This window comes from Nesoenas mayeri (genome assembly GCF_963082525.1).
Source record: "Nesoenas mayeri genome assembly, chromosome: 6".
NCBI classification, from domain to species: Eukaryota; Metazoa; Chordata; class Aves; order Columbiformes; family Columbidae; genus Nesoenas; species Nesoenas mayeri.
The window spans coordinates 11,245,407-11,270,658 of NC_137545.1; the positions used below are offsets into that span (position 1 = coordinate 11,245,407).

General features: G+C 39.7%; 1 protein-coding gene across 4 annotated transcripts in view; it reads right to left on the minus strand.

Moving 5' to 3' along the window:
• The window catches only part of UBE2F (ubiquitin conjugating enzyme E2 F (putative)), an 83,693-nt gene that overhangs the window by 50,339 nt on the left and 8,102 nt on the right, over positions 1 to 25,252 (minus strand). For 2 of the 4 annotated variants that reach the window (XM_080347132.1, XM_080347130.1), the window contains exons 3-6: positions 20,885 to 20,914; positions 18,574 to 18,639; positions 10,366 to 10,433; positions 1,441 to 1,511 (exon numbers count right to left, since the gene is read on the minus strand). In XM_080347132.1, coding sequence (XP_080203258.1) covers positions 1,441 to 1,511; positions 10,366 to 10,433; positions 18,574 to 18,639; positions 20,885 to 20,914 — 235 coding nt within the window. The remainder of the gene's footprint in view (positions 1 to 1,440; positions 1,512 to 10,365; positions 10,434 to 18,573; positions 18,640 to 20,884; positions 20,915 to 25,252) is intronic. The other 2 variants (XM_080347131.1, XM_080347133.1) reach the window with 2 other exon arrangements.

The window sequence follows — 25,252 nt, forward strand, 5'->3', positions numbered from 1 at the left end:
AAGCTTTCTCCACTGACTAAACCACAAGGACTCTGGTGAATTTAAACAGCAAATACATGATCCTCAAACCAGTTTCCCTACTGTCAAGCGACAAGTTCAGCCATGTAAAATGCAACAGTCCTAGAATGCACTGAGAAACACCACAGGGCTGGCAAGTTTGCTAAAAGTAGCAATACATATTTACCAAAACAGCCTTCCTGTATCACCAGCATATAACTCCAAGGAAGTATGGACAACCAGATTTGTAGGTGGCCTCCGAGGATTTAGTAGGTTTTTCCGGTGCTTTTAAATACTACAGTCCCTGAGTGAGGTAAAGTCTGTGGACATCAGCTCCTCCCCATCTGTAATCGCACTGCAGTCTAGCACTATCAAGCACCAGAAAGACAACCACAGCCTTCTCAGCCTGGTTTCCATCACATTTCCAGGAGACGAGCTGTGCAGAAGCGTGGAGCAGACCAGAGAACTATGGCCAAAGAACTGGTATTGGCTCTTTAGCTGTTATCAGCTGACGGGCCTGCCCTCTCTATGAAGTCTGACAAATTGCCCCGTGAAAACTTAATTTCCACCAGGACCTTGAACACACCACTAAAACGGGTTTTAAATCTAGAGGGAAAATTCAGCTTTTTTTCTTTAAGTGCTAATTTGCTACACATGGTTTGGGATTTTTAGAACAGCTTTCAATCTCACTTATATTCATTGCTTCTCCTTCATCTACTTTTTCATTTATGTTCCATTAACTTGAAAAATGACAGTCATGCTTTCCACTTCAGTTTATGTTTTGTTTCTGGCCAATTTCACCATCAGGTACCCAAGATGGGACACTGAAATTACAAAGTTTCAGAAACTGATTTTGAAGAGGAAACATTACTATCATGCAAAACCACCCAGCAACATAAGCCTCTCACTTTGGTAAAGCTTTTAAGTTTCTTATCTTGACTTACACTCTCCCAACTCCATTTTGTTATAACTGGCACACGTGTTTATAGTGGATATTAAATGTTAAAATAAACAAATAGTTACCATCAAAGTTCAAGAAATACCTTTTCCTTCCTTTTTGAAATGGTTTTCAAGCACTTAAGACATTCAGGCTTTAAATGAGTAAAGCCTTAAGCCCTTTCAGGGCCTGAGGACTATTCACTTGTAGAGGGAGAAAACAAAAACACCTAAGTTTTTGTTTAGGTTGGAGTTTACATTTTATATCCCAAGTAGGACAAAACATTAAGTCTGAACCTGAAAAGCCAGGCTCTACGTGATCTCTAATGCACAGAAAGTACAATACTTTTTAGTAGATTTCTCATTTCCTAAGGGTCACATGCCACTGATTTGCACAATCTGTTGAAAAAAATACTGGCATGAAAATTACATGCAATGTTTTAATAGAACACAGATAAAACTTCACGGTTAGAAAAACAACAAAAAGGGAAAAAAAACTGCTGCTACCTTAGGCAGATTTCTCCTGTCTCTGTAATGTTCGGATGCCAGATTCTTGTCAAGCATTTTACCTTTGGAGGCTGCCAGAAGAGAAAACATTACGATGTTATCCATTATCTCTTAAAATAAAACTCTATCACAAGTCATTGAAACAATAAAGTCAAATATATTTGATATTCACAGTCTAGGTTTGTATGTTAAAGACACCAATAACATAACATACAGGAGTTACACCAGCTTTCTCCACTCTTTCAGCTGCTCTCAACTCTTTATAATACCAGCTGGGCTGGTATTAGGGTTTTTCTTAGAAAAACCTAACTTTAAAGAAAGTCAAGAAAATTGACTCTCTTCTCCTGTCTCCTTCAGGGCAAAGAAAACATTCTAAGCTATTCAGTCTCTTTACACTTAACTACCAGGACAACAGTTTCAACCTCAAAACTACTGAGTGTTTTCCCCCAAGGTTTATCCAAGCCAAGGGTTTGTTATGCAATGATGATGACCACATCAAAAGAACATATCACAAAAAACATCAAGAAGGCGTATCATATCTGAACTTAAAACCCTAACATAAAAAGCCACACAACTTATTTTCAGGCAAGATCACCGGATTTTTGAATTCCACAGTGCATTTTGAAATACAATTTCTTAAAATACAGTCTCATTTCCTCTAGTTTTGTGAAGTAAATAAAGAGTGGGTCATAAAATTTCCAGTAGCTTAGCAACAGCACGTTGTTCCCCCCATGCTCTCCAAATTACATTTTGCAGCTTTCAATCAAGCAAGTGATTTCTCAGAGTAAGTGTACTGGAATACATCAGCACAGAGCAGTACCTTTCATAACTTCAATTAAATCACATATCGTATTCCTTCACTGCTTCCCATGAAGTCCTCAGTCAAGAGACAAAACAGCTGTATTCGCACAGTGGCATGATGTGTTTTTTCTCATCACTTTGTTCTCAACTTCCCAATTATCTTTTCAGTAAAATGTTTTTTAACTAAGACTAAGAAAATATGCATGGTACTAAGCTACCAGTAACATATCTGCCTAGCACTAGAAGAAGAAACATCTATCACCACAATGGATCTGCAATTTATAGTGTAGACGTTGACTTCTCTCCACTCTTATTTCATGTTTGTCCAAGGGACACTCACTGTCCCAATGCTGGATCGTGGCATTATTGAAAACTAAGTGGCACAGAGAAAACAGTCTGAAACTTTTTACCTTGAAAACAAACGTTGTTCTTACAAGTTTTCTAACAGCACAGCTTTTCATTAGCTACATCTTCATGTTGTTTTGAAAGATTATGTCTAGTTCTCAAGAAAGGGAAAGCAGTCCTATTTATTGCATGTCAGTAGTTTAAGATAAAAGAGTGAATTTCTACCATATGCACCTTCAAACAAGGAATGTATTGATGAGCACAAATTAAACATTAAAAAAAATATTCCCCAAGTCCTCAGAAACAACAAATTAACTGGTGTCTCATTTTTTTTGTATCATGGAAACAAAAGAATTCCCTTCTCTTTTCACAAAAGTGTTTTTCATTGCTAAAAATCAGAAAAACACACTCCTGACAGTAAGACAAAGATTTTCTCTTTCTCTCTCCTTTTTCATTTTTAGACAGGACAACTGAAGCACTACCATAACTTTTCTCTTCAGACAAAACTTCTCCTTCAAGCTTGTCCCAAGTCATCTTTGCGTCTTCCTGACACCAACAAATCCGCTGAAGACTTTCTCGGAAGAAGATGCTTCACTTGAATATTTCCAGCCATCTTCAAGTCATACGTGTGACACTTTGCACAACAAAGCTTATAAAATCCATTTATTCCATCGCTAAAATGCTTCCTTCACCTCAGAGAGTGCAAGCTGCACAGGTATAATAGATCCAACCTCAACTGGTGGTTACAACATCGAATGAATTAGTTTTCTTCTCCATTTCTAAGCAGCAACTTATCTTTCAGGTTCTCTCATCAGTTCTGATAATGGAAACTGTCTGACCTTCACATCCATTCTCAGTCCACTTCAACACATTGGTGAATACGCATAGACAGAATAAGAAAGCGTTGCAAGCATTTGAGAACTACACGTATACAGACTTCAGTGTTGGTGGATGTTTTCAGAATAAGCTTCAGATGAAGTTTGCCTCATTTTTTAAAAATGCAGCTAATAAATAATCTCTCTCCTCCATTGTTCTCACCACATGAGAGGCTAAATATACAGTGCTAATCAACAGATGAACTTAATAGTTTCAGATCACGATCAATGTGGTACTCCAAGAGGACAGGTGTACTGATACATATATCTTTTATCTGTCCTGTAACCATAGTTCTCCACTTCACAAGCTTCTCCCTAGAGAAGGGATAGGGTTCCTAGCATAAACTAGGCATCATTTTTAATGGAAATGTTTTATCTAGACTCTATATAGTCCCAAAGCATTCTTGTAAACTGCCCTACATCTCCAACTCCATTTTTTTTTCTTTGCAGTTTCTACAAAACATAATTCCCCAAAAAGAGACATTAACAAGAATACAGATTGCGGTTTGACGTTTCCACAGCTAATATATCAGCCAGAAAAAGGGCCAAGACTAGCAGCTCTGCTGTTAAATTTCCAGCTTTTGACCACTGCCCAGTGTACCTCATGTCATAACAATATCATTAAACTAGAGAATCCCTAAGACTGTCTACTCTGACAACACAACATGTCTACTCTGACAACACAACCACAGGAGCTGCAAACAAGGCCTGGCTTGCGGTGGCAGACAGTTAAATTGTATGTGAACATTAACCCAGATCCGTACTATTAATCAGGTTCCATTCCTTAAAGCACCAAGTCTCTAGTCTTGTAGCATCCATTATTTTACCATTTGCACCTCAAGGCAGAAAAAAAGGGAGCTTGTTTGTTTTGTAAAATAAGTTAATCCCCTGGTGACTGCCACTCCCTGCCCTTTAAAAAAAACCAAGAAAACAAACAAACAAACAAACAAGCAAACCCCCACATTTGCTCCCATTTCCCACTGACCCCTATTTTTGGGGAGCTGGTCAACCAAAAAAGCAGTTCTTGGGGAACAGATGCTGCGGACACAGAGGTCAGGCAGCAGGACTTGATGCTACAGGCATTTGCTGTGTACACCATTAAATATTTTGCTTGCTGTTCCACAGCCTCCTCTGACTTCTGTATGGCCAGCAACATTCCCAGCACCTTTCGTAAGCACAAACACTAACAAACTCCTGCTCACTTTATACAAAAGCTCATAAACGTCCAAGCTTTTTCCTAGCAAGTATAATACTTCAAAATGCCAAGCGACAGGTTTACCAACAGATTTTAATATGTCTAATGGCATGGTAGCTTGAGGACACAGTACAGAATTAACTAATCCTGTTGCAGTTTTCTCGTGATCCCTCTGCAACATCTATATCAGTACCAATTGTTTTCTGTTCTGACACAATATCCCATTATCAAAGAATGCAGTCCCTAGGCTATCTGGCAAATAATATGTTACACTGTTAAAGAAGTCTTTCCTTCAGTCTGTACACCTGCTAAGGATATAAAGAACAGTACACTGGGAAAGTATGCAACATATTAAGGGCAGTTTCACATATGAATGGATATGCAAGCCAGGATCAGCCATTTTTCTTCCCAAATATCATGAAATACAACGTGATTTGAACCGTGGAACAGGCACATCCCACACCCCCTGCATAGGAGAGGAGGGAGCCTTCATATACTAGTAGAGATTGATACTTCTTTTAGCATTTCAAGTGAAGAATGGAGAAAAAAAGAATTCGAAACTTTGAAAAATAATTCAGAACGGATAAAACAAGCATTTATCTTCCAAAGATGTTTAATGCCCTAAAATACTCAAAAGTTAAATATCAATAACCTCACTTTTCTCACCAGGGTATCTTTCCACACAGATTGGCTCCACCTTTAGAGGGAAAGAACCCTCTCAGGATAATTTTTATTTTCTTTTTGTACTCAGAACATGGATAGTACTTATGGGAAGAACTACACTGAGACCAGAAAACATCAAAAGCTCAAGCCTACTCGTTTCATGCCATTCCCCTAAAACAGTGCTCTTAAAAAAAAAAAACAAACAAAACAACACATCACATCAAGGAAGTCTTGGGTGTGAAAGACTGGATCTGATCAGAGGATTCTGCAGACACAATGCCAGCTTTTCCCAAGGCACCTAAAAGCAGCCAGCCTGAATCAGATCAGAAGGAACAGATCTGAGGTGCACAAATTCTTTTGGAAGACATTTTGGGGCATGTATGGGATGAAGTCCTCCTTTCAGGATGTTTTTTACTCCACCTGTCCCTAGAAAGCAGAGGCCTTTCAATTCAGGACCATATTTATATGTGCATCCTTGGGAGCGTGACCAACCCTCCCCCTTCATTAGGGCTGCAGGAAAAATCACTTGGCTCCTTGCTCAGAGGCCACAGAAAAAGGATTAACAGAATTCCTGATTCTGGCCCCATGTCCGATATGGGAGTTCAAAGGGCAAGCAATAACTTTAATATTAATAGTTCTTTGTAGTAGTTTCACACTAACAGCGAAAAAGAAAAAGAAAAAAAAAAAAAAGGAAAAGATCCCAGGTCTGCCTTAATCAAGCAGAAAGAAATTTAACTGGGAACATTAGAGAGAGAGTAAATATTAAAACATTAAGCTGACTGCAGTCAAGTGCTCATTAGTGTACTAACTGGACCAACTCAAAAAGACTACTGAAGCACACAATTTCTCAGATGTTGCTTTCAAACAGCAGCAGTGTAGGAGAAAGATCTCTTCCAGACCAAAGATACCACCACGTCCGTTTCATTGTTTTAGCACCAATCAACACCAATGCTTGCTGAATTATAGTATTAAATCAGGAACAATGGAAACATAATAATTGGACTAGGCAACATGACCATGCAGAGCTGCAGCATTTGGAAGAGCGCCTCTCTTTAGGAAACAAACTACTCTAGGAAAAGCCTGTGGCAAGATCTCTCACCTCTCTTCACCCCTTCTGTAAAGCACAGAGCAAAACGCAGCCCATCAGCCTGAAGGACTAGGGTGGCAAATTACTACTAGCACAATAGCTCAAATCTATCCAAACCATCCTCGTTCCTCCGACAGCTGATTAAAACCAGGAACCCTTTCCAGCTCTCAAGCTCAGATGCTTCTGCAATTACCCAAATCACCAATAGCTTAAATAGGTTCAGTTACTTATGGCCCCAGTGGACGAACCTTTATAATATTCTATTGCCTTACAGAAAATCATAATAAACATTTCCAATACTTCGTAGAGCAGCTCAGTGGTACAGAAGTCTGATTAAACCCTGACCAGCTGAGTGCTCTGTTCACAAATGCGCTTGCTCCAAAGCATCCATGCTGCAAAGCATCCCCCTCACATTTTAGGTTCTCGAATCTTTGCCCTAAGGCAGTTTATAGCCCAGGTATCTAAAGACTGTGTACATCCTAGGTCACACCTAAAGCACAAGGATACCTTTCTTCCCTGTATTCATAGACCCACTGCTTTCCAAACTAGCCTCTAGTGTTTTACTCCCTGGGCAGAGTAATATGCCATGGCTACAGTCCACAACACAAAATCTTCCAAGTTTTTCCTCTTTAATTACATATTTTTATACACTTCCACTACACCACCATTCCACACATCTGTTCCTTTTCCCGGTGCAGACGCTGGATGCTTGCTTTTGAGGAATGAAGCCAAAAAAATAGAAGAATTCCCTAGAGGAGCATCAAACATGCAGGATTTCGGTAACAGCATGCTACAGAAATTAAAGTATACCATTACAGAATCTATACTATAAATTATGCATTTTGTAGCTTTAAAAACAGATGGGATTTGTTGTTGTTTGGGTTTTTTTTCTACTGTAGGCTGAAAAGATTAGTTAGGAAACAGATTCAGGCTCTGGGGAAGGGCTACGAGGACTTGCCAGTCTTGTCCGGTATTGTTACTCCCAACACAAACACGTTCAGCATTCCTGCAAGGAGCGTGATGCAGATGTGCTGTATCCCAGCCTTGCTCACGGGCTGCGGGAACACGGCCAGGTCTGTGGGTTCTAGTACAAGCACTGCCATCACTTGTTTCAGTGTTGTTCTGCCTGGCAGAAAAAACATGGCCTCACCATAATTCTCTCAATATTTGTGAATATATAAACTTTAATTAATAACCTGATCATAACCCAACATTCAACTCACTGCATTTTCTTTTCTAAATTGCACCAAGGCAAACTGCTTACTTTTGTGTCTGATGAGAGATGTTCAGAATTTCAAAATATCTAATTAACATCTGATGCACATTTTCTGCCAGTGCTAAGCAGGGAACCATAACAAACGAGGAGATTGTTTAATTATAGCAATCGAGAATAAAAAAAAAACCCAGATCAAAATTAACATTCAGCTCTCCTGTTAACACATAGGAAATCCTTTCCTGCAGTGGTGTTATTTAGGTGAACACGTTAAACACAAAAATTTAAGAAATTAAAATTAGTATATATGGTGTATATATGTATTGTGTATAGTTCCCCGTGGCCAGTACTGCCAGAGAGGTTCAATTGCTATTACTGAAGATGACTAAAATAAATTAAAAAATAAAAAAAAAAAATCAGTGTAGAATGTGACAGGGTTTGACACTGAAGGCTGCGTTTCTCAGGTATGCAATGGCACAGTTTATTCAAGTTAGAACAAGGACGTAGCTGACCTTAAATGATCACCTTTGTCTTTATAGTGCATGCATAACTTTACACAAGCTAGTAAAAGTGGTGCATATTACAGTATGAAATTATTTGATGAAGTTAAGGGGAACTTAAAAAAAAAAACAAAACAAAACAAAAATGAAAAACCGTAACCAATAACCATGCAACTGCAAATATTATTAGTACATGTAGGTATTTCAGATAGAAGTGTGTCAATAAAGACTAAACAATATATCCTAAACACTTTAAAAAAAAGTTTGAGCAGAAAATCCTTGACCAATATTACTATGAAAGGAGAGCACAACAATCAAAAAAAAGGAGGGGGGAAAATTCAAAGCTGTTTCAGGAATGCTATAGTCCTCCACAAGCATGTACTTTCTCTAAGACATGGTGCGTGTCCTATGTCTTCATAGACTATAAATAAAGGAATATTAGGATACTGTGAAGGCATCTTCTGGAATGCAACCCCAACTCCTCTGTTTTCAGAAACATAACCTTTCTACTCTACTAGCAGTGTTAATGTACCCTTCTCCAAGCTCAGTCTGGGAATTCAAGCTATTACATTTCAGACCACTGCACCTCTTTTGTACATGGATACAAACAATGCTGTGACTGCAACTACTACATATATACAATGCTGAATTTAGACATAGGGAACGTGAACATTAAGTCAAGGGTCTTTCTGGACACGTTTCTCTAGTATCCTCCCCTACACATTCTTCAGCCTCCCCTGAGAGAAGAGTTCTGAACTACCAACATCAAATATAAGAAAACAGAAAGCAGAAGGATTGGAAAAAAAGTTACAAAAGAAAGCAAAATTATCAAAACTGTTCAAACAAAGAGTCTTCCTTCTTCCAGCAATTTATATACCTAAAGGCAAACGTTGCAATTCAAATGCTCAAATCAGTTTAGTTTCCTTACACATCCAACTATAGTGACACAGACTGGCAGGTGTAATTTCTGAGAATCAGACGTGTGCCTCAATTGTTTTCCATTTTTGGAGTCAATCTTGTTCTTTTGACAGCTAAACTCTGAAAACAATGTCTGAATTTATTTTTATTGTAATTGCACCTCCCCTCCCTTGCAAGGTTCTGCAATTTTAGGAAATTACAATAATGCAATACTAACATTTCTCACGTTTTAAAAGGCCAAGCTACCTGGAGCTTTCTATTTATCTACACTAAGATATCACAATCATTTGTAGGTCCTCTGAAAAGCTGTTTTGCTTAATAACCATTAACTGAACAACCTAAGAGACAACCAGTAGAACTGGAGGAGTGTGCTAAAGGAGGCCACTTGTCCACAAATCTGTGCTTTCCACATCCTGCACTGCATGCACTCAAAAGGCATTAAACACCCAAGTTCAATGTCAGAACTACAAGCACCAGTTTGAAACTGGTGAAACAAAAAGAAGAAAAACTTTTTTCTATTCTGTTCGCCTATTTCATTCTCTCTTACATGTATTATTTTTTGTGAGAATAATCATTAAGTGCAGGTCTCAAGAATTATTAACGGTAGAGAACGGATGAGAGCAGAACCTCAGCCAGAAGAGAGACTCTCCGGTCTGACTCATCTGCACTTCTGAGCAGCTTCTGTCACTCAGTTACAAATACTTGTTTTTCTTCTTTAAGGAAAAATAACATTGAGGCAATAAAAGCCTCAAAGTTGTTTGGCTGCAAACACTAGACTGTAAAAGAACAGCCAGAGATGAGACTGGAGCTCACGTGGTACAAGGAGAGTTGAGAGACCTGGATTTATTCAGCCTGGAGAAGGCTGAAGGCAGGGACCCTATTGCTGGCTACACCTACCCAATGGGAGGGAGGGTATAGAGATTCAGCCAGACTCTTAGAGGTGCACAGTGATAAAGCAAGAGGCCACAAACAAGCTGCAAAAAGGGAAATTCTGACTTGATATAGGAAACAAAATTCACAACAAAGGTAATTAAACATTGGCACAGAGGTACAGGAAGGCAGTGGGATCCCCATCCTGTAAGATTTTGAAACTCCAAGCGGCCCAGGCCTTGAGCAACCGAATACAACTTTTAATGGCACCTCGACCTTGCGCAGGAGTTCAGATGACCTCCAAAACTCCAGGCAACCAAGATTTTTCTACAAACACATGATATTTTAGTAACAAACAGAAGTTCCCTTCTTAGTCTTAATGCCAAGTTCCCTTTGAAGTTTATTACCTGGAAAGGAAATCTAAAAAGACAACTATTAGTTTAATGACAAATACTCACCACCATGTTGTAGGCATCAGGAACTTCAATTTCAAACTGAAACTTTCCACCTTGGTAATAGCCCTCATCTAGAAAAGCAAAACAAGAAACACAGTTAAAGAAGAGAAAATGACAGACACCATATAATACAAAATATCTGTCCTTACAAAGATTAAAATAACAGCATGGTGTTATCATCAAATACTTAACCTCGTTATACCATAACACTAGCTGCCACGAATGTGAACATAGTGTCCTCCTCCACTCCTAAAACTTTTAGAGCATAAATTTTAAGTCAGAAGAATAAACAGTTCCAAAGTGACCCTGGAAAATCCACCTTCCTGATCAGGCAATGTCAAGCTAGAAGAACCTGTGACTGAACTTCTCATGTCTGTAGGAACAAAATTCTGCCACACATTGGCCATGTGGCAGGCAGTGCTACAACATCAACCTTTGGAATGAGCTGCATAGATACTTCCCTTGGTAATGCCTGCTAAATCCTGCTCCAGGACTTAGCATCTCTTCTCAGACTTGAGTTAGCAATCACATATCACAAGTAGTATGAATAATAATGTGCATGAGTATGCTTCAGAGTGTATTACAATAGAAAAGCAAGTTAGCTCTCTTATTGTAATTATCTGAGGATGATAGTATCAGTTATAAAAATCTGCCTGCCTCTCCGTCAACCTCAGACTCAATACTGAATTATAAAAGTGGCTCAATTTTAAAATATGAAATATGAAAATATCTGGTTGCATTTAACCAGAGATAATAGATTAGGATAAGAGCCTCCAGCTCTTGAGATGGCTGTGCTTGGAAGCTGAAATGTTTGCAAGTGATCTGAAAAGTATCTGTCTGGCATTACCATTATTGATATATATTTTTTTTTTAATTTTCATTAAGAAGGAGAAACAGAGGTACCCAACCCTCACTGGGGCTTTGGGACACCTGAGGAGTGCTCATGTTCAAGCCACCTCAGGTACTCCAGCTCTCTGTTTCACAGAGTGCAGCCACAGCGAAGGTCTGAAGGTCAAGAAGGCTGGTAATCACAACAGTATTTTTAAATATCTTTTTAAACAAGCATTGCAAGGGAAGTTCTTTGTGGCAATCCATAGTTTACAGAAAGATTAGGAAGAGTTTTCTTGCTATCTATCTTGTTCCAAACTACCACCAAAAAAAAAAAAAAGCAGCTCCTCTACTAAAGGTCATCAAAATCTTCTTCGAGGATGCTGTCTTCTGGACCTGCTGCCTTCCCCCAGATCTAGCACAACCTTCTACTTTCTCCTACCAAGCAACAGCACCACATTTACTTGCTCAGGTTTCAGACCATGCTACAAACTCATCACTGTCAGCACCAGTCTGTCCCTTTCACACCACACTGGCCATAAACACAAGAAAGCAGTCAGCTCCTACCCTCCTCCTCTTCACAACCTCTTACCAGCTGGCTTACTGAAAAGCAGAGGGCATCACCCTGTTCAACAGCGCAAATCCTCAGCTGTGGAAGGAAGCAAACCAGTAAAGTTGATGCTGTCAAAGATGAGATTTGACTGTATGCTACACCCTGTGTACCACTCCAAAAGATCTGTGCTGCAGAACAGCGAAAGAGTTGCTGGGATGTACATCATGGTCCAGCTTATCCCAGGAGCCTGTGTACATCACTGACATTTCAGCACATGAACAGCATCAGAAATGTTGGACTGCAACAGTAGCATAGGTATAAAAGTATGGAAACAGGGTGGCTGGTCTTTCCCATCCCATACAGTGATGTTTACAGCTGCCTCCACACTGAACTGTGCAGCACAAAGCTGCACGACTCAGACATTGCAAATCTCACTTTAATAACCTGTCCAGAACATATGCTTTTCAAATACATTCTCCATTTCCACTCCAATTCGATTTTGAAGTGTATTTGATTTATTAAACAGTCTTCTCAGACACGCTACGCTGTACCAGAAAGTAAATGCACATGTACTGACTTTTATAGGAAAAAAGCACAATAAAAAGCATTTATTTTTTGCTTTCAAATATACCGTGATAAAAATCAGTATAGCAAGGCGTTTCTAAAGAATGAGATGTAAAATGCGAGCTATACCAATAGCCCTTTGATGAAACTGTTCCCTGCCAAATGTGCAAAACACTCAATGCAAGACTCTGACTGTTCCAGGAAGGAATGATTAGGAAAATGGTCCCATGTCTCCTTGGGAGTTCAAACAGCTCAAGCACCACCAAGTTACCCTACAGGACACAGCTAGCTGCACTTGATCCACCACTTAGCACATTCTAATAGCTTTTAAACCAAGTGTCAGGAATCCACACCATTTCCAAATAAAATGCTGTTACTTGTAAAAAAACACAGTCAAAATAATCTCAGGTGTTTCAGTGATTGTACTAAAACAAACAAGTGACACCATACGGGAATTCAGGATTCATTACAGTGCAACCCATGTACCTCAAAGCCTTCCACAGCCTCTCCACTGCCCTCTTGCTCATAAGCATTTATTAAGTTATCACTTCACAATATAAGTAATCACATGAAATGTCCATGTGTGCTTGTGCAGGGAGAAGCCGACTGCCAGTACAGCAAGGTAAAGTAGAAACACCAACACTGTTAACATTGCTCAGGAAGTCCAGCAGTGGAAAGTTACTTTCTTTGGCTTAATTTCAATAGTTCCTTGATTTTGCAGACTTGGAGGGAAGTATACAGCAGCTCTTCATATTCCACCCCTGCTAATGTGAAATAGATGCCTGTTGATGGATATATCTACATGTGTCTTATGTCAAGGAAAATCCTCAGATTTAATGAGTCCTTACTGTAATACAATTGTCCAAAAGAAACATTCAAGAATGGCTCCAAGGGAGGAGAGCTTGCCAAAAGACTGTCGGATTCCTGACAGTCAAGCAACAAGAGAAAAACCATGCTCTGCACATCTCTTTTCATACTGAAAATACCAGGCCCCCAGCCTCTGCAGTGTGCAGGAACATTAAGGCAGACCCTTAGTTCCAAGCAGAGACAGTAAGATCACTCTGATGTTGCTCAGGAGATGCTCAGGGCAAGATGAACAGTTGGCTTTGCTTTCTCTGGTCTTCCTTCCCATTTGGACCTGGCTCAGGGCAGCTCCACTTCCACTCAGCAACAACTCCTAGCACCCAGGTGCAGACAAGGCGAGCTCAGTTGAAGGAGGCAAGTCCTTTCTCACTTCACAAAAATGACCACAGCAAAAAAAGCACAGAGTTTCCTCCCGGACTACTGATACGAACTGGTGTGCAGAGGGGTTAAATTATCACCAGTGTCAGCAGAAGAGAAAGAGCAGGAGAAGACAGTGAAAGAACATCCCTTTTTCTCTGCAAAAACCTTGGCATCAGTCCATGCTAGCACTAATCAAAAAGTGTACTGGGTACCCTACTGGTTCTATTATAAAATAAGCAAGGACATATTTACCAAATCAGAAAAGTAAAGCATCACTCCTCTCACACCCTTTTCTTTTTTTAACAATTCTCCCTGTATGTTTGTAAATCTTTTCACTAAACAACAGTAAAACACGCTACTCATTATCAGTCAAATGTATATTAAAAATTCATACCTCTGGAGTCTCAGTACCCAGCCAGAAATCTTGCAATGCATTAACAAGGTAAGTCTTCACAACGAAGTAATCTTACGGCATCTCAATCAAGTATAATAAATAGATTCTCCCACATGGTAGTTTCTTCCCCTGTGACCCACAACACCTGCACAGACTGGGATAAAGACCCTCGATTTCCCAGGCATGTTAACAGTGGTGGGAAAAACTGAAGTTCTGGCAAAGTTAATAGTGAGGAAAGTGCTATAAATAAAACTCTCAAAATAGCTTTAGCATATAACTTGCGAAGTTGACGACTGAGGAGACTTTTGCAAAAGGGAGTATGTCTGAGCTCCACTTTTCCTCCTGCTGCTTAAATTTATGTCTTCAAACTGTATTAACAGAGCAAGCATCCTTCCCACTTCAATCTCAAGTTTCCTTATCGACAACCTGACTCTAATCTTAGCTTGCATTTGTATGGTATTTCAATGGCTAAAAGTGCTGCGAAAATACTAAAGTAAAATTTTATCACTTTAGAAGAAAATGCAAGATAATTAGGACAGGTCACAAAGGATGTGCTTTTGATAGTAGCTCCCTGAATCGGCAGCACTGAAATATTCAGCCGTACTCACCAGCATTTGTCATTTTATGGAATGCAAAACACAAAACAGGCTCTTTATTAATTCCCTGAAGAATGGGACTCCAGAATAATCACACTAGCTCCAAACTACTCCAGCCGTCTGGGAGTTGCAGAAAACTGCATAACCTCTACCTATTCCTCTAGTTTGTTGCTTTTTTTTTTTCCAGGTCATTACCATATTTTAGCTTCAGCTTCCAATTTTGTGCTCCAAATATTGGTGCAGCAGGCAGGACTCTGCCCATGTTACAACCATCTATCTCCTTATTTTGCCCAGCTTTTGATCCAATAAGGTACTGGCACAAAAATAAGAACAGAGGCAAGTGGTGGCATAGGGGCATTTTTCAATGACAGAACAACTGCTTCAGGTGACAAAAAGAAAAAGAAGCTTCAGACAGCAGAGAAAGCCAGCAGCATCTGCCTTGGGAACACAGAGTTTGTCCACTGTGACAGTAAAATCCAAGTCTTACCCAATTTCTAGCATATGCTATTATATATTCACTCATGGTGCACTGAAGAAAGCTATAACATAAAGGAATCAGAATTTGCGAGTACAAGTCACTTTTTATGTGAAAGCAGTTACCCTCTTAAAGATTCGCTACTGTTTCATCTTAATTTAAAACTCACTGTCATCAGGATAATTTTGTGACACTAAAAACTTATTAAGAAAGGTTATAGTGAGAAGTGGAGAGCAAAGGTGTGGCAATTGCACATCCCCCTGAAATCTGGAGCCTTCAATAGGGCAGCTGATGGGGCCTCTTGTGCTCCACCGTGCCTGACCCATCTACACACCTGGAGTGGCACCAAGGTGTTGACAGTCACATCCTCCCCTACCTCAGGGCAGGGGGACTTCACCTCCACCAAGCTCAGGGGGCAGGAAGAATGGGACCCTCAGTCAACTGACAGGGTCTTCAACAAGGGAGGTGCCCATAGAAGCTTCTGGACTATATGTTTAATGCCCACAGCCAGATCTGACCAGGATATAAAACGAGGTCCCCACCAAAGACCCCCTTGGGGTGGTCTTCTCAGAGCAGCCGGTCTGTGAACTGGAGCCCTCCCCTTGGACTAGGACGCTGTCTAAGGAGACTTCTTGGGATTGAGAGCGCCTCGTCTCCTCCTGTGGTGCTGTGCTATTTACTGGATATATCCTTTCATGAGTCCGCACCTAACCCAGGGGAGTGATTATTTCTTGTGGGTACCCTTCAGTGAGAGACCACTGGTTTTGTTTCTCATGAGTGAATGCATGCACGTTGTGGATCCTCATTATTCTCATGTTGTTGTACCCCAATAATCTCCTCAACTGATATCCAAAGCTGTATTTTATTTTATGTTGTTGAAGCGCAAAATAATTGTACAAAGCCCTGATTCTAGTCCATTTATTGGCTACACTTTTCCAGCTAGAATAAAGTCTATTTTGGAACTTGTTGTCCACCAAAAATTGACTTTTGGGGTGTCTCCATGACAAAGGGAGCTGAAAGTATCTCTGTTTGACAGTAAAGTTTATTTTCCTATTCAAATTAACTTTTTAGAGAGAACCTGAAGAAGCTTCTTTCACTGTCCTTCCAAGACCAGCCACACCTGAAATGACTGCATAAAACAAAGCATCCAAGAGCAAGCTTTGTCAGTAACCTAAGGCTCGAATGTTAACTGCAAAAGGCCTTGCTAGTGTTAAAAACACATTCAGTCAGTACCTTCATAGTACCTTGACAGCCAGCTACTTTCTCACCAAGTAAACACGACTACATCTTTTGGTGTAAGATTCCTTTTAAATGTGGTTAAAGAATTCAAGCTCTAATATTAATCAGAATATAAAAGAACTTAAACATGAGTATAAAATAATTAGCCCTTCTTACCAGATCTGTGATGAAGGATGCAATATCTAACTGCAAATTAGCAAACTGAGAACCTTGAGAAGTGAGCCAGCAAGAACCTCTTTGTTGTGCAGACTGCCAGCCCTGGCTTACGCACACTTACTATGAAAGTCCAAATAGCGAGGAACTGCAAGGCAGCACTAGGTGTTCCCTGGCACCCGCAGCTGCGCTGAACCCAGCTCTTGTTCCACAATTGGAAAGCCGCACAGATATTTGCAAAGCCCTCCGTTAAGAGCCAGATGCATAAACAGAATTTCTAGAAGTTAACTCAGCTCCCCAATGCGAGAGATAGTTCCAGGCAGGAGGAGGAAAACTGCCTCTTCCTCCTGACTCTCAAGATTCATGCAATGTTGTTTAGACACTACAAAAATAGTTGCCTCAAGCAAAGATTTTGGCCCATTTGAGCCAGAAAAGTCCTGTGACAATCACTCAGTTGCCTCTTGGTTATCCCAGAAAAAACTAAGATGTAGCATACTCTAAAGAAAAGCTACCAAGATCTCCTCAGTATGTGTTACATTCTGCCTTTAGAGAGCTGTACTAAGCCATAGCTGATCACAAGATTCTGTACCTGAACTATGCACAGCTGAAAATAGATGTTTACTTCGGTCAGACTGCAACTGCAGAGGCTTCAGCTGTGCAGCTATATTTAGAGTAACATAATGTTAATTAAGATCATCTCAGGAATGAAGCTAGCAAAAAAAATAACCAAAAAAAACACCCCACGCTCTGCACATGGCAACTGCCTCTGACTGCAACATCTTGCTGCACAGCAGTTAACAGACAAAGAAATGACTATGTATTTAGACGCAGAATTAGCATGAAGAAGCTATCATCGTTTCACATTCAAGATATCCCTAACTTGCAGGGTGATGATCTTGTAAAGTCAATTCATTTCCAAAATATAATAAAGCAGCATCATGTAAACTGCAGGACATTTGGTGCAAGCAGACTAATTCTCACCAAGTAAACACGAATACATCTCCTACACAGAATGAGAAGTTCTATAATAGCATTTGCATTTATTTTTGATTACACTGATTAGGGCAGTCTTACTCATCTTTCCATCACAAAAAGGAGGCAAATGAATGGACATGTTAACAAAGATCACACAAGATTTCTACTGCTGAGGAAGAGCTAGTTGATTTTGGCTAATAAGCAGCAACAGTGACATCTAGAGCCCGTTCGACTACTGGATACTGGATTATCAGAAACTTTCCTATCACCCTGTTAAGGGTAAACCACTATTTCTACAGATAAGACATCAGGATGACCGCCACACTGCATCAGAATTCTGTTGTCAATAAGCATCTACAGAAAATATGCATCTACAAGGATTAGTTGGCAGGGAGACACTGATCCCATCATATCTAACTCCAACAATTCAGTGTATTGCACATCAGTGTTCTCACTTAAGTAGCTGCACAGTCTCAAAGGTAACACACAGCAAAAATAAGAAGTGCATGTGAGGTTTAAATCTTCCATGCAAAGTAATCCATAAAACACAAATAACTTTTTCTTCTAAAATGGATGGCTATGTGAGCAAACTCTGTAATTTCACATGGTTATTAAAAAAGTTATGTGGAACTGATACATTCTGAAAATGTTTTCATTGAACAGCACACCAGAAGCAGCTTCACAGAACACTTAAGTTGTATTAATTTCCACATACTTGAATATTCAAAGACCAAGAGACTCCTACTTGGCTAAGTATCTTCAGACAGAGAGAGATGTGAAGATTTCCAGTAGTGTTGTATCTGTCATCTCTCTCTTCACCTCTGCAGAATCAAGCAATCAGTAGAAGAGAATAAATCTGCAGCATAGCAGGGCTGTAATGCAATATTTTCTCTAGATGTAGTCCAAAATTTTTCTCACCAAATAAAATAAAGTAGTTTGAAATTGGCTGAGAGGAAAAAAAGATGTTTTCAGAGTAAGCAAACGAAACCAGAATGCTTCCTAAACCTGCTCAATTTTGATGGTCTTCTTATTGGAATCTAGTTCTCAAAATCCAGCCCAGTCTCTCCAATGCCTCTAGGAAATAAATCATTGTGAAAGTCAGTTTTTCTGTGACTAGAAAGGTTATTCTATTCTTGAGTAAACTCTTGGAATTATGTTTCCTAAACACTAACCCACCTAGAAACAAAAGTAACATGCTTAAAAAAATTACCTGGGATTACAGTTAGCTGAAAGTAATGAAGCTTGTTTGGGTCGGGAAAATTCACTTTACACGTACCTGTAAAGCAAAAGAATAATTTACATCAGACAACTGGTTTTCCACTGTTGGGAAGGCAAGTATATCATCTTTCACACTCCCCCAAATCACTCCCTGATTAATCCCTGCCACCACAGCCCTATGCTAACAAAGGATTATTTATACCTGTAAAGTATCATGAGATATAAGCTTTACTGAAAGCCTCATCCAAAAGTCTGTGAAGTCTCCATTCAGCTGTCATGTCAAATAAGTTTCTTCTGTGCAAACAATTACATGCATTAACAACAAAGGTTGTGGAGTATCATTACAAACCAAACACCAGGTTTTTATTCTCAGACTAGATGAATTTAAGGAGAAGAGTGAGAAAAAAGAATGAGTGTGGGAGAAAAAAAAAAAAAGATAAAATATAAAACTGATGAAACTAGTCAGTGGTTTCAGTTCAACAGATGCAAGTTCACAGCATAAAAGCCCTTTGTTTGCATTTGATGACACAAACTAAGTTGCCTTCCCATGCACAAAACTGGCCTTTCTTCACTATGGCCGAGACAAGCTGTCAGGCTGGCACTAGATGATGTGCATATCCATGGACACATTATTATCCATATTATGCAGCTTTTAGGTTCTTAACCTACCAAGCTGGCTGTTTGCTTTCTGTTGTCAAGGACTTAAACAGCATCAGAGATACAGACCCTGTTTGCCTGTAAAAGACAAATACAACTGTACACAAACCCTAGTAATGCATTCACATTGTGGTAACTACAAACCCTGGTACACTTCCCAGGTGTTTGTTCTGCAGAAGAGTCTACACAAAAAAGTTTTTAAAAAAGACTTACAATTACTCTGTAAAATCTCCATAATTGCCTTTAAGAAGAGCATACAGAAAGTGCTCTCCCTTTTTGCTGCTTCTGGTCTGTATTTTGCCCCCTTGTGACATCTCCCATCAGGCAGTCTGCATACTGAAAAGTCTGATTTAAGACTGAGCACCGATATGGATATAGAATCATTAGCAAGCAGAAGATGCTCATCAGAAGCAACATCCAGAAGTTTAAGCCAAAGAGAAAAAAAAATATGCTCAAAGCTTCCCTTAGATGGGGAAAGACTAGAAACACCACAAACTACCTGCCAGCATAATCAGAGAGAACATTCCCTGATTTTCTTTACAAGAAAAGCATATGGACATGACAGTGTGAATGCACAGCATGGTAACAGCCTGCACGTACACTCTCAGTCTGCTGCAAGCAGCTCAGGCCTCTTTCCCCGCAGGGAAAACATCTTTGATTACTCTGAAATAGGAACATGCACCACAGGAAGGTACGTAGAGTGAGCAATGGGCTCTGAATGTACCTCTGAGCTTATCAAGCAATAACTTCTTGTGCTGGCCTGTATTCCAAGAACTCATGGCAGAATGATGCTGCTCTGGTCAACACTTGAAGGGAAGGAGAGCCCAGCAAGAATTCACCTTCACTGTCAACACCCACCTTTCCTTTGCAACAAATACAGAGCAGTAGGAACTTTATTCTCATTTATAAAAGAGCTTTGTGTTTTGCTGTCCGTTATAGAACTAGGCTTTCTAAAGCCAAAGAACAGAAAACATACTTTACTTCTAACTAGCTATCCTCAGCATTAGAAGCAACGAGCCATTTACCCTGTGCTCTTAAAACTCCATTTTAAAGTGGCCATTAATAATTTCAGCTTTTAGCACAACATACATTACAACTAAAATTCTAGGGCAAAAACCACACTATCTTGCCTTTTTTTAAGCAATATGGATCACTTAAAAAAAATTATTAATTAGTATTTTCACTATTAACAAACACATCCATTTACAGCTTGTATGCAAAGTGAAAAAGCACTAGGTTGACTTAATGTTTCCCAAGAACTGAGCTATTTGTCCTGCTCCTAAATCAGAATCTCCTGCTTTGAAAATGAGAGAATGGAGGAAAAACAGGAGTGAAGCAATAAATGCAACTCTTCAGTTCCAGGTACCTTTTGAGGGTTTTACAAAAGCAAAGCTCCCATTCCATCAGCAATTAAATTAGAGAGTCAAATGATCAATACCACTTCCAAAGGACACTAATAAGGGTCCATCTCTCTACAATCCCTTAAGAAGGAGCAACAAAGAAAATCTGTTCAAGCCTGAATGGCATAGTTTTGCAGAGCTTTCCCAAGATTTTAAAAATATCATTAGCATTCATACTTCAGTCAAAACATTCAGTCCAATGGCTCTTTACCCCTTAAAATGCATGCCATTAAATGCTATACTTACAAGGTAAATTAGCTTCAAGTTCTGCAACCTCTGTTGAAAGAAAAAAAAAATAAAAACATACTGTTACTTATGCAAGCATAAAGCCACCCTTGAAGTCCAAACTGGCAGATCTACTTTAAATCATGCTGGAAAGCAAATTTCACTTAAAAATATAATTAAGCTGCACTGGAGGTTTACCTTGAAAATTCTCTTTAAGCCACACTATTCATTAGGAAAAATGCTCATCTGACCAACAGATAACACAAATGTATCCTACTGTGATTTGGAAGTTGAGCTCTGCCAAAACTGAAGCACCAGGGCTTCTAATACACAGAACGCTTGCACTTCAAAAGGGGGCATTAACCAAACCTCCAAACTTGTCTACGTAAGACACTAAAATAAAGCGGGCCAGAACTCCACAGCCTGCAAACCAAAACACAAGAGCAGAAAACCCACCAGAATCAAGGTGCCAGTCCAATGACAAAAACAAGCAGGGAAGGTTCACAGTCTGCGTAAGTATCACCACCCTCCAGCTTTTAACTACGGATGCTCTTCCGCCATCAGCCACACGCTGCCTCAGGTAGGGGAGCCTCCAAGCATGGCACAATGTACAGCACCCTTGAAAACAGCTACTGAAACCCTAATTCAAAAGCCCTGTCATACTAGATGTGGTCCTGCCCACGGAAACCAGCATTAAGAGCACTGAAAGAACAAGAGAAAGACACCTTCATTTCAAGCACCTGGTACAGCAACGTGCACCCATCAGTGATAAAAACTGCATCCATTGCACAACTCCCCCCAAACCTCCACACTGTTGGACAAACTCAGGAGTGTTGAGTTCTTTTTTTTTGCTCCTGTGTCTGTTGGATATTTCTCCTGAGAGCAGAGTTTGCTATAGATATGCACTTCTGTTCAGTTAAAATGTCTTTTTATTCATTATATTTTCCATGCATAAAACTTGCAAGTTTTATTAATAAAAGAGATGAAGCAACCTGATGCAGTTCCATATCTCCTAGGAAGATAAGTTTACTTTTAAGCCTCTTTTCTGCTATGCTACTTCCTCTGGAAAACTCCCTCTTTTATATTTTTTTAGTGAAGTCTTACTTTCAACTACCTGTATTTCACACAAGTATGAATGAGATGCATCAAGATGCCTCCCCCTTTTGCTTCTAAAGTTCTAGGAAACATAATGAAATATATTTTTGCATTTCCTGTAGTATTTTTTTCCACTCGATTTCTAACTTTGCTTTCTGGTCTGCCATTTATTTGGGCTAACAATATGTAAGAGAATTCAACATCAACTATCAAAAAATACATCTAAAGAAAACTGTAATTCAGTTTAAGATATGGGGAGAGATTTCTTGGTACAAAATCTAAACCATTCTCATAACAATTAAGAGCTCATTAACTCCCCAGAGCTTATCTAGCATCCATGCTCACCAGTGAGCACGATGCTTATTTGACTCTTGACTCTCACCTCCCATGTGCCTGGCAGAGTCCTGGTATCCCTGCATCTGCAGCCTACTACACCAAGAGAGAAAACCCCCCCAAAGCTGAAGGACTGGGTTTCACACTTACCTAAAAAATTCATAACTGCACTCTTTAAAATCCCCCACTCTGCAGCACTTGAGCAGCCATAGCTGATTTAACCAAAGTTGTGCATGGAAAGACACACAACAGTGATGGCATAGTTCTGCTGAAAGTTTTCGAAAAGTACTACTTTTATAACATACCAAAAATGTCATTTCAGCTATAATAATGGACTTTATTTTTACTTTCCCTTTCTAAAGACAAGACACTACAACTACTGAGGGCTGCAGCTATACAGAATCCATCATAAGATTATTCCCCCACGCCTTTCTCTTTAAACACACCAGCCTTTCACAGTGGGAGGCACTGTCAAGCTTCTCTAGAGGGCAGTTTAGGACCTGGCTCTTATTTTAAGGTGCTGACTACTTTCCTTATTGCTTTCCGTGCTTATGTGCCGTTCAGCTTAATGAATCCTGTCTGCCCTTTGTTTTGATTCTGAGAAAAGGACAGCAAGGAAAATGGAGAAGTCAAAGGACAGAGCATGTCCAAGCCCAGCAAAGGCTGGGCTGCAGCAGCTCTGCTGAGCTGGGCCCTCACTTCTGCCTCCTGCATGGTTCAGCAGAGAGTTTACTGATCACCACAGCTCCTTTGAAGTGTGAAAAATTTCCTGTAATGCGTTCACGCTGCTGAGTTTCCCTTTGTCTTGGCAAAAGAACAAGCAGGTTTTCTTGTGAAAACATGAAAATGAAGGTGCTCACATCCGTAGTACTGAACAGCGTGCTCTTTGACGGTGTGCAAGCACATGTGAAGACTGTAATAACTAATCCACACAAAAGCTTTAGGAACAAAGACAAGTTCCCCAAAATTAAGGTTTCTAATTAACTCTGTAACACGCCACTGAAACTAAGAACAAAAGAACTTTATAAAGATTAAAAAGGAAGACCTGCTTCAATAATCTAAACTTGTAAAGTAACATCAAGTAAGGAAACATGTTACTTATTAGCTGTGACATATCAACATTGGTGATTAATAATAATTAGCACATTTAATGGGCCAAAGCTAGAGTGTGAGTTTTCTGAGTTCTTTTGGTAGTGACAGTCTTGACATTGAAATTATTTTTGTCTTCTGCTCCTCAGACAGCAAATATTTTGACCGCATCATTCAAGCTATCCCTTAATATTCTGATGGTTTAAGTTATGTATTTTCTACATAAAGCAACAGCACTGACAAGAATATTCTCCAAAAGAAAATGCCCCCTGTGTAGCCTGCCAACTTATTCGCATGGTTTAACAGATCTATAAATAAGCAAAACGTAGAAGCAACAATTAAAACTCCAATGCACTGAACTTGCAAAAGCTCCAAAAGCCTAATCTCACAATTTTTGGAAGACCAGGTCAGAAGGAATGACTGTAACTACAGCTAAACAGTAAAGAAACAGGTATCTGCATCTCAATTTACAGCGAGGCACCTTACCGTTCCTTAAGATTCCGAGACAAACAACTGCATAACTGAAGTCTCAGGAAATATTGTGTGAAAGTGCTCTACAACTTCCAAAGGAAAACAGTGCTCATCAATGCCCACTTAAGTTCTGTCTTAGCAGAGGAGCAAAAACACTGTGGAGCATCCGAAGCTCTCTCACAGTCAAGAGGGCTTATTGCCAAGAAGTGGCCAACCCGGGAGTACTGCAAGGCCCTGCACCTGCTCTGATAAGCCATCCTGGGGAGATCTGAAAGGCCACAAGTGCAGACACACGTCAGAACTTCTGCAGGGAATAAACTCAGGTGCAATCAACCCAGACCAGCTCCCAACCAGCCAGCCTGGTGTTCCTAAAACCACACATGCAAGGGGCAGGTACACTGGCAGTCCTTCTCTTTACCTAGTATACACTTGCTTGAACAGTTCCAAATGGTATTTTAAACCATAAAGGGAATAAAAAGGCAAGGGTTAAACTTAAACTTACCACAGACTTTGGAAGAGTCGAATACAAACTGATTATGTCTCAGAAACAGCTTAGTAACTTCATAAAACAGAGGAAAGATAAGCCTACACAAGCACCTAGAGCTATTTATAAATTATTTCACGAACAATAACTCTCCCTGCCCATGACAATTCCCAGGACAGAAATAGGAACACACACTCCTGACATGTGTACAGGCATATGGTTTATGAGACTCACGTGAATGTTATATTCAGTAACGCACAGACTATAATCACGTTGTTCTGCTCCCTCTCCTTCCCCCACCCCAACGCAACAGTCAGAATATAGAAGTGCTTTGTTTACTAGCCTTGCCACAAAGAGTCAGGCCATATGCTTCCCACTGAAGTTTTGTATAAGTACACAAAATGAAAACATCCTTTCCTCAACTGAAATTAACCTTCTCATCCACAGTAATACTTACTTCTCTCTGGTTTTCTTCAAAAAGCCCCCTCTCCTGTTTAGGTCCCTGTTTAATGTACATCTTTAAGACTGATATATATGAAGAGTTTTATAATACCTTGTCAATCTGATAAAACCTCGATTTTCTAAGTATTAATTCTAGCAGTATGTTTTTTGCCTCCTAATTTGTATCCATTTATCCTTATAGCTTACCCTACTTAGCTCCTAGGAATAGTACAATGTCCCATATTGCTATTAGAAGTCAAACGAGCTGCGTAATACAGCCAGTTTTTCAATAGATTAAGAGATGTATATTTTACTTCCACTTCCAAATGTTTATTTTAATCAAGATACCATCAAATCACATGCTTCAGCTTCTATACACTCTTGCAAAACTTATTATCCTGACATCAATATCTAGGAAAGTCACCGTGGTTGGAAATCTCCAACATAATATATAACTTCATACTTCAGGCATACTG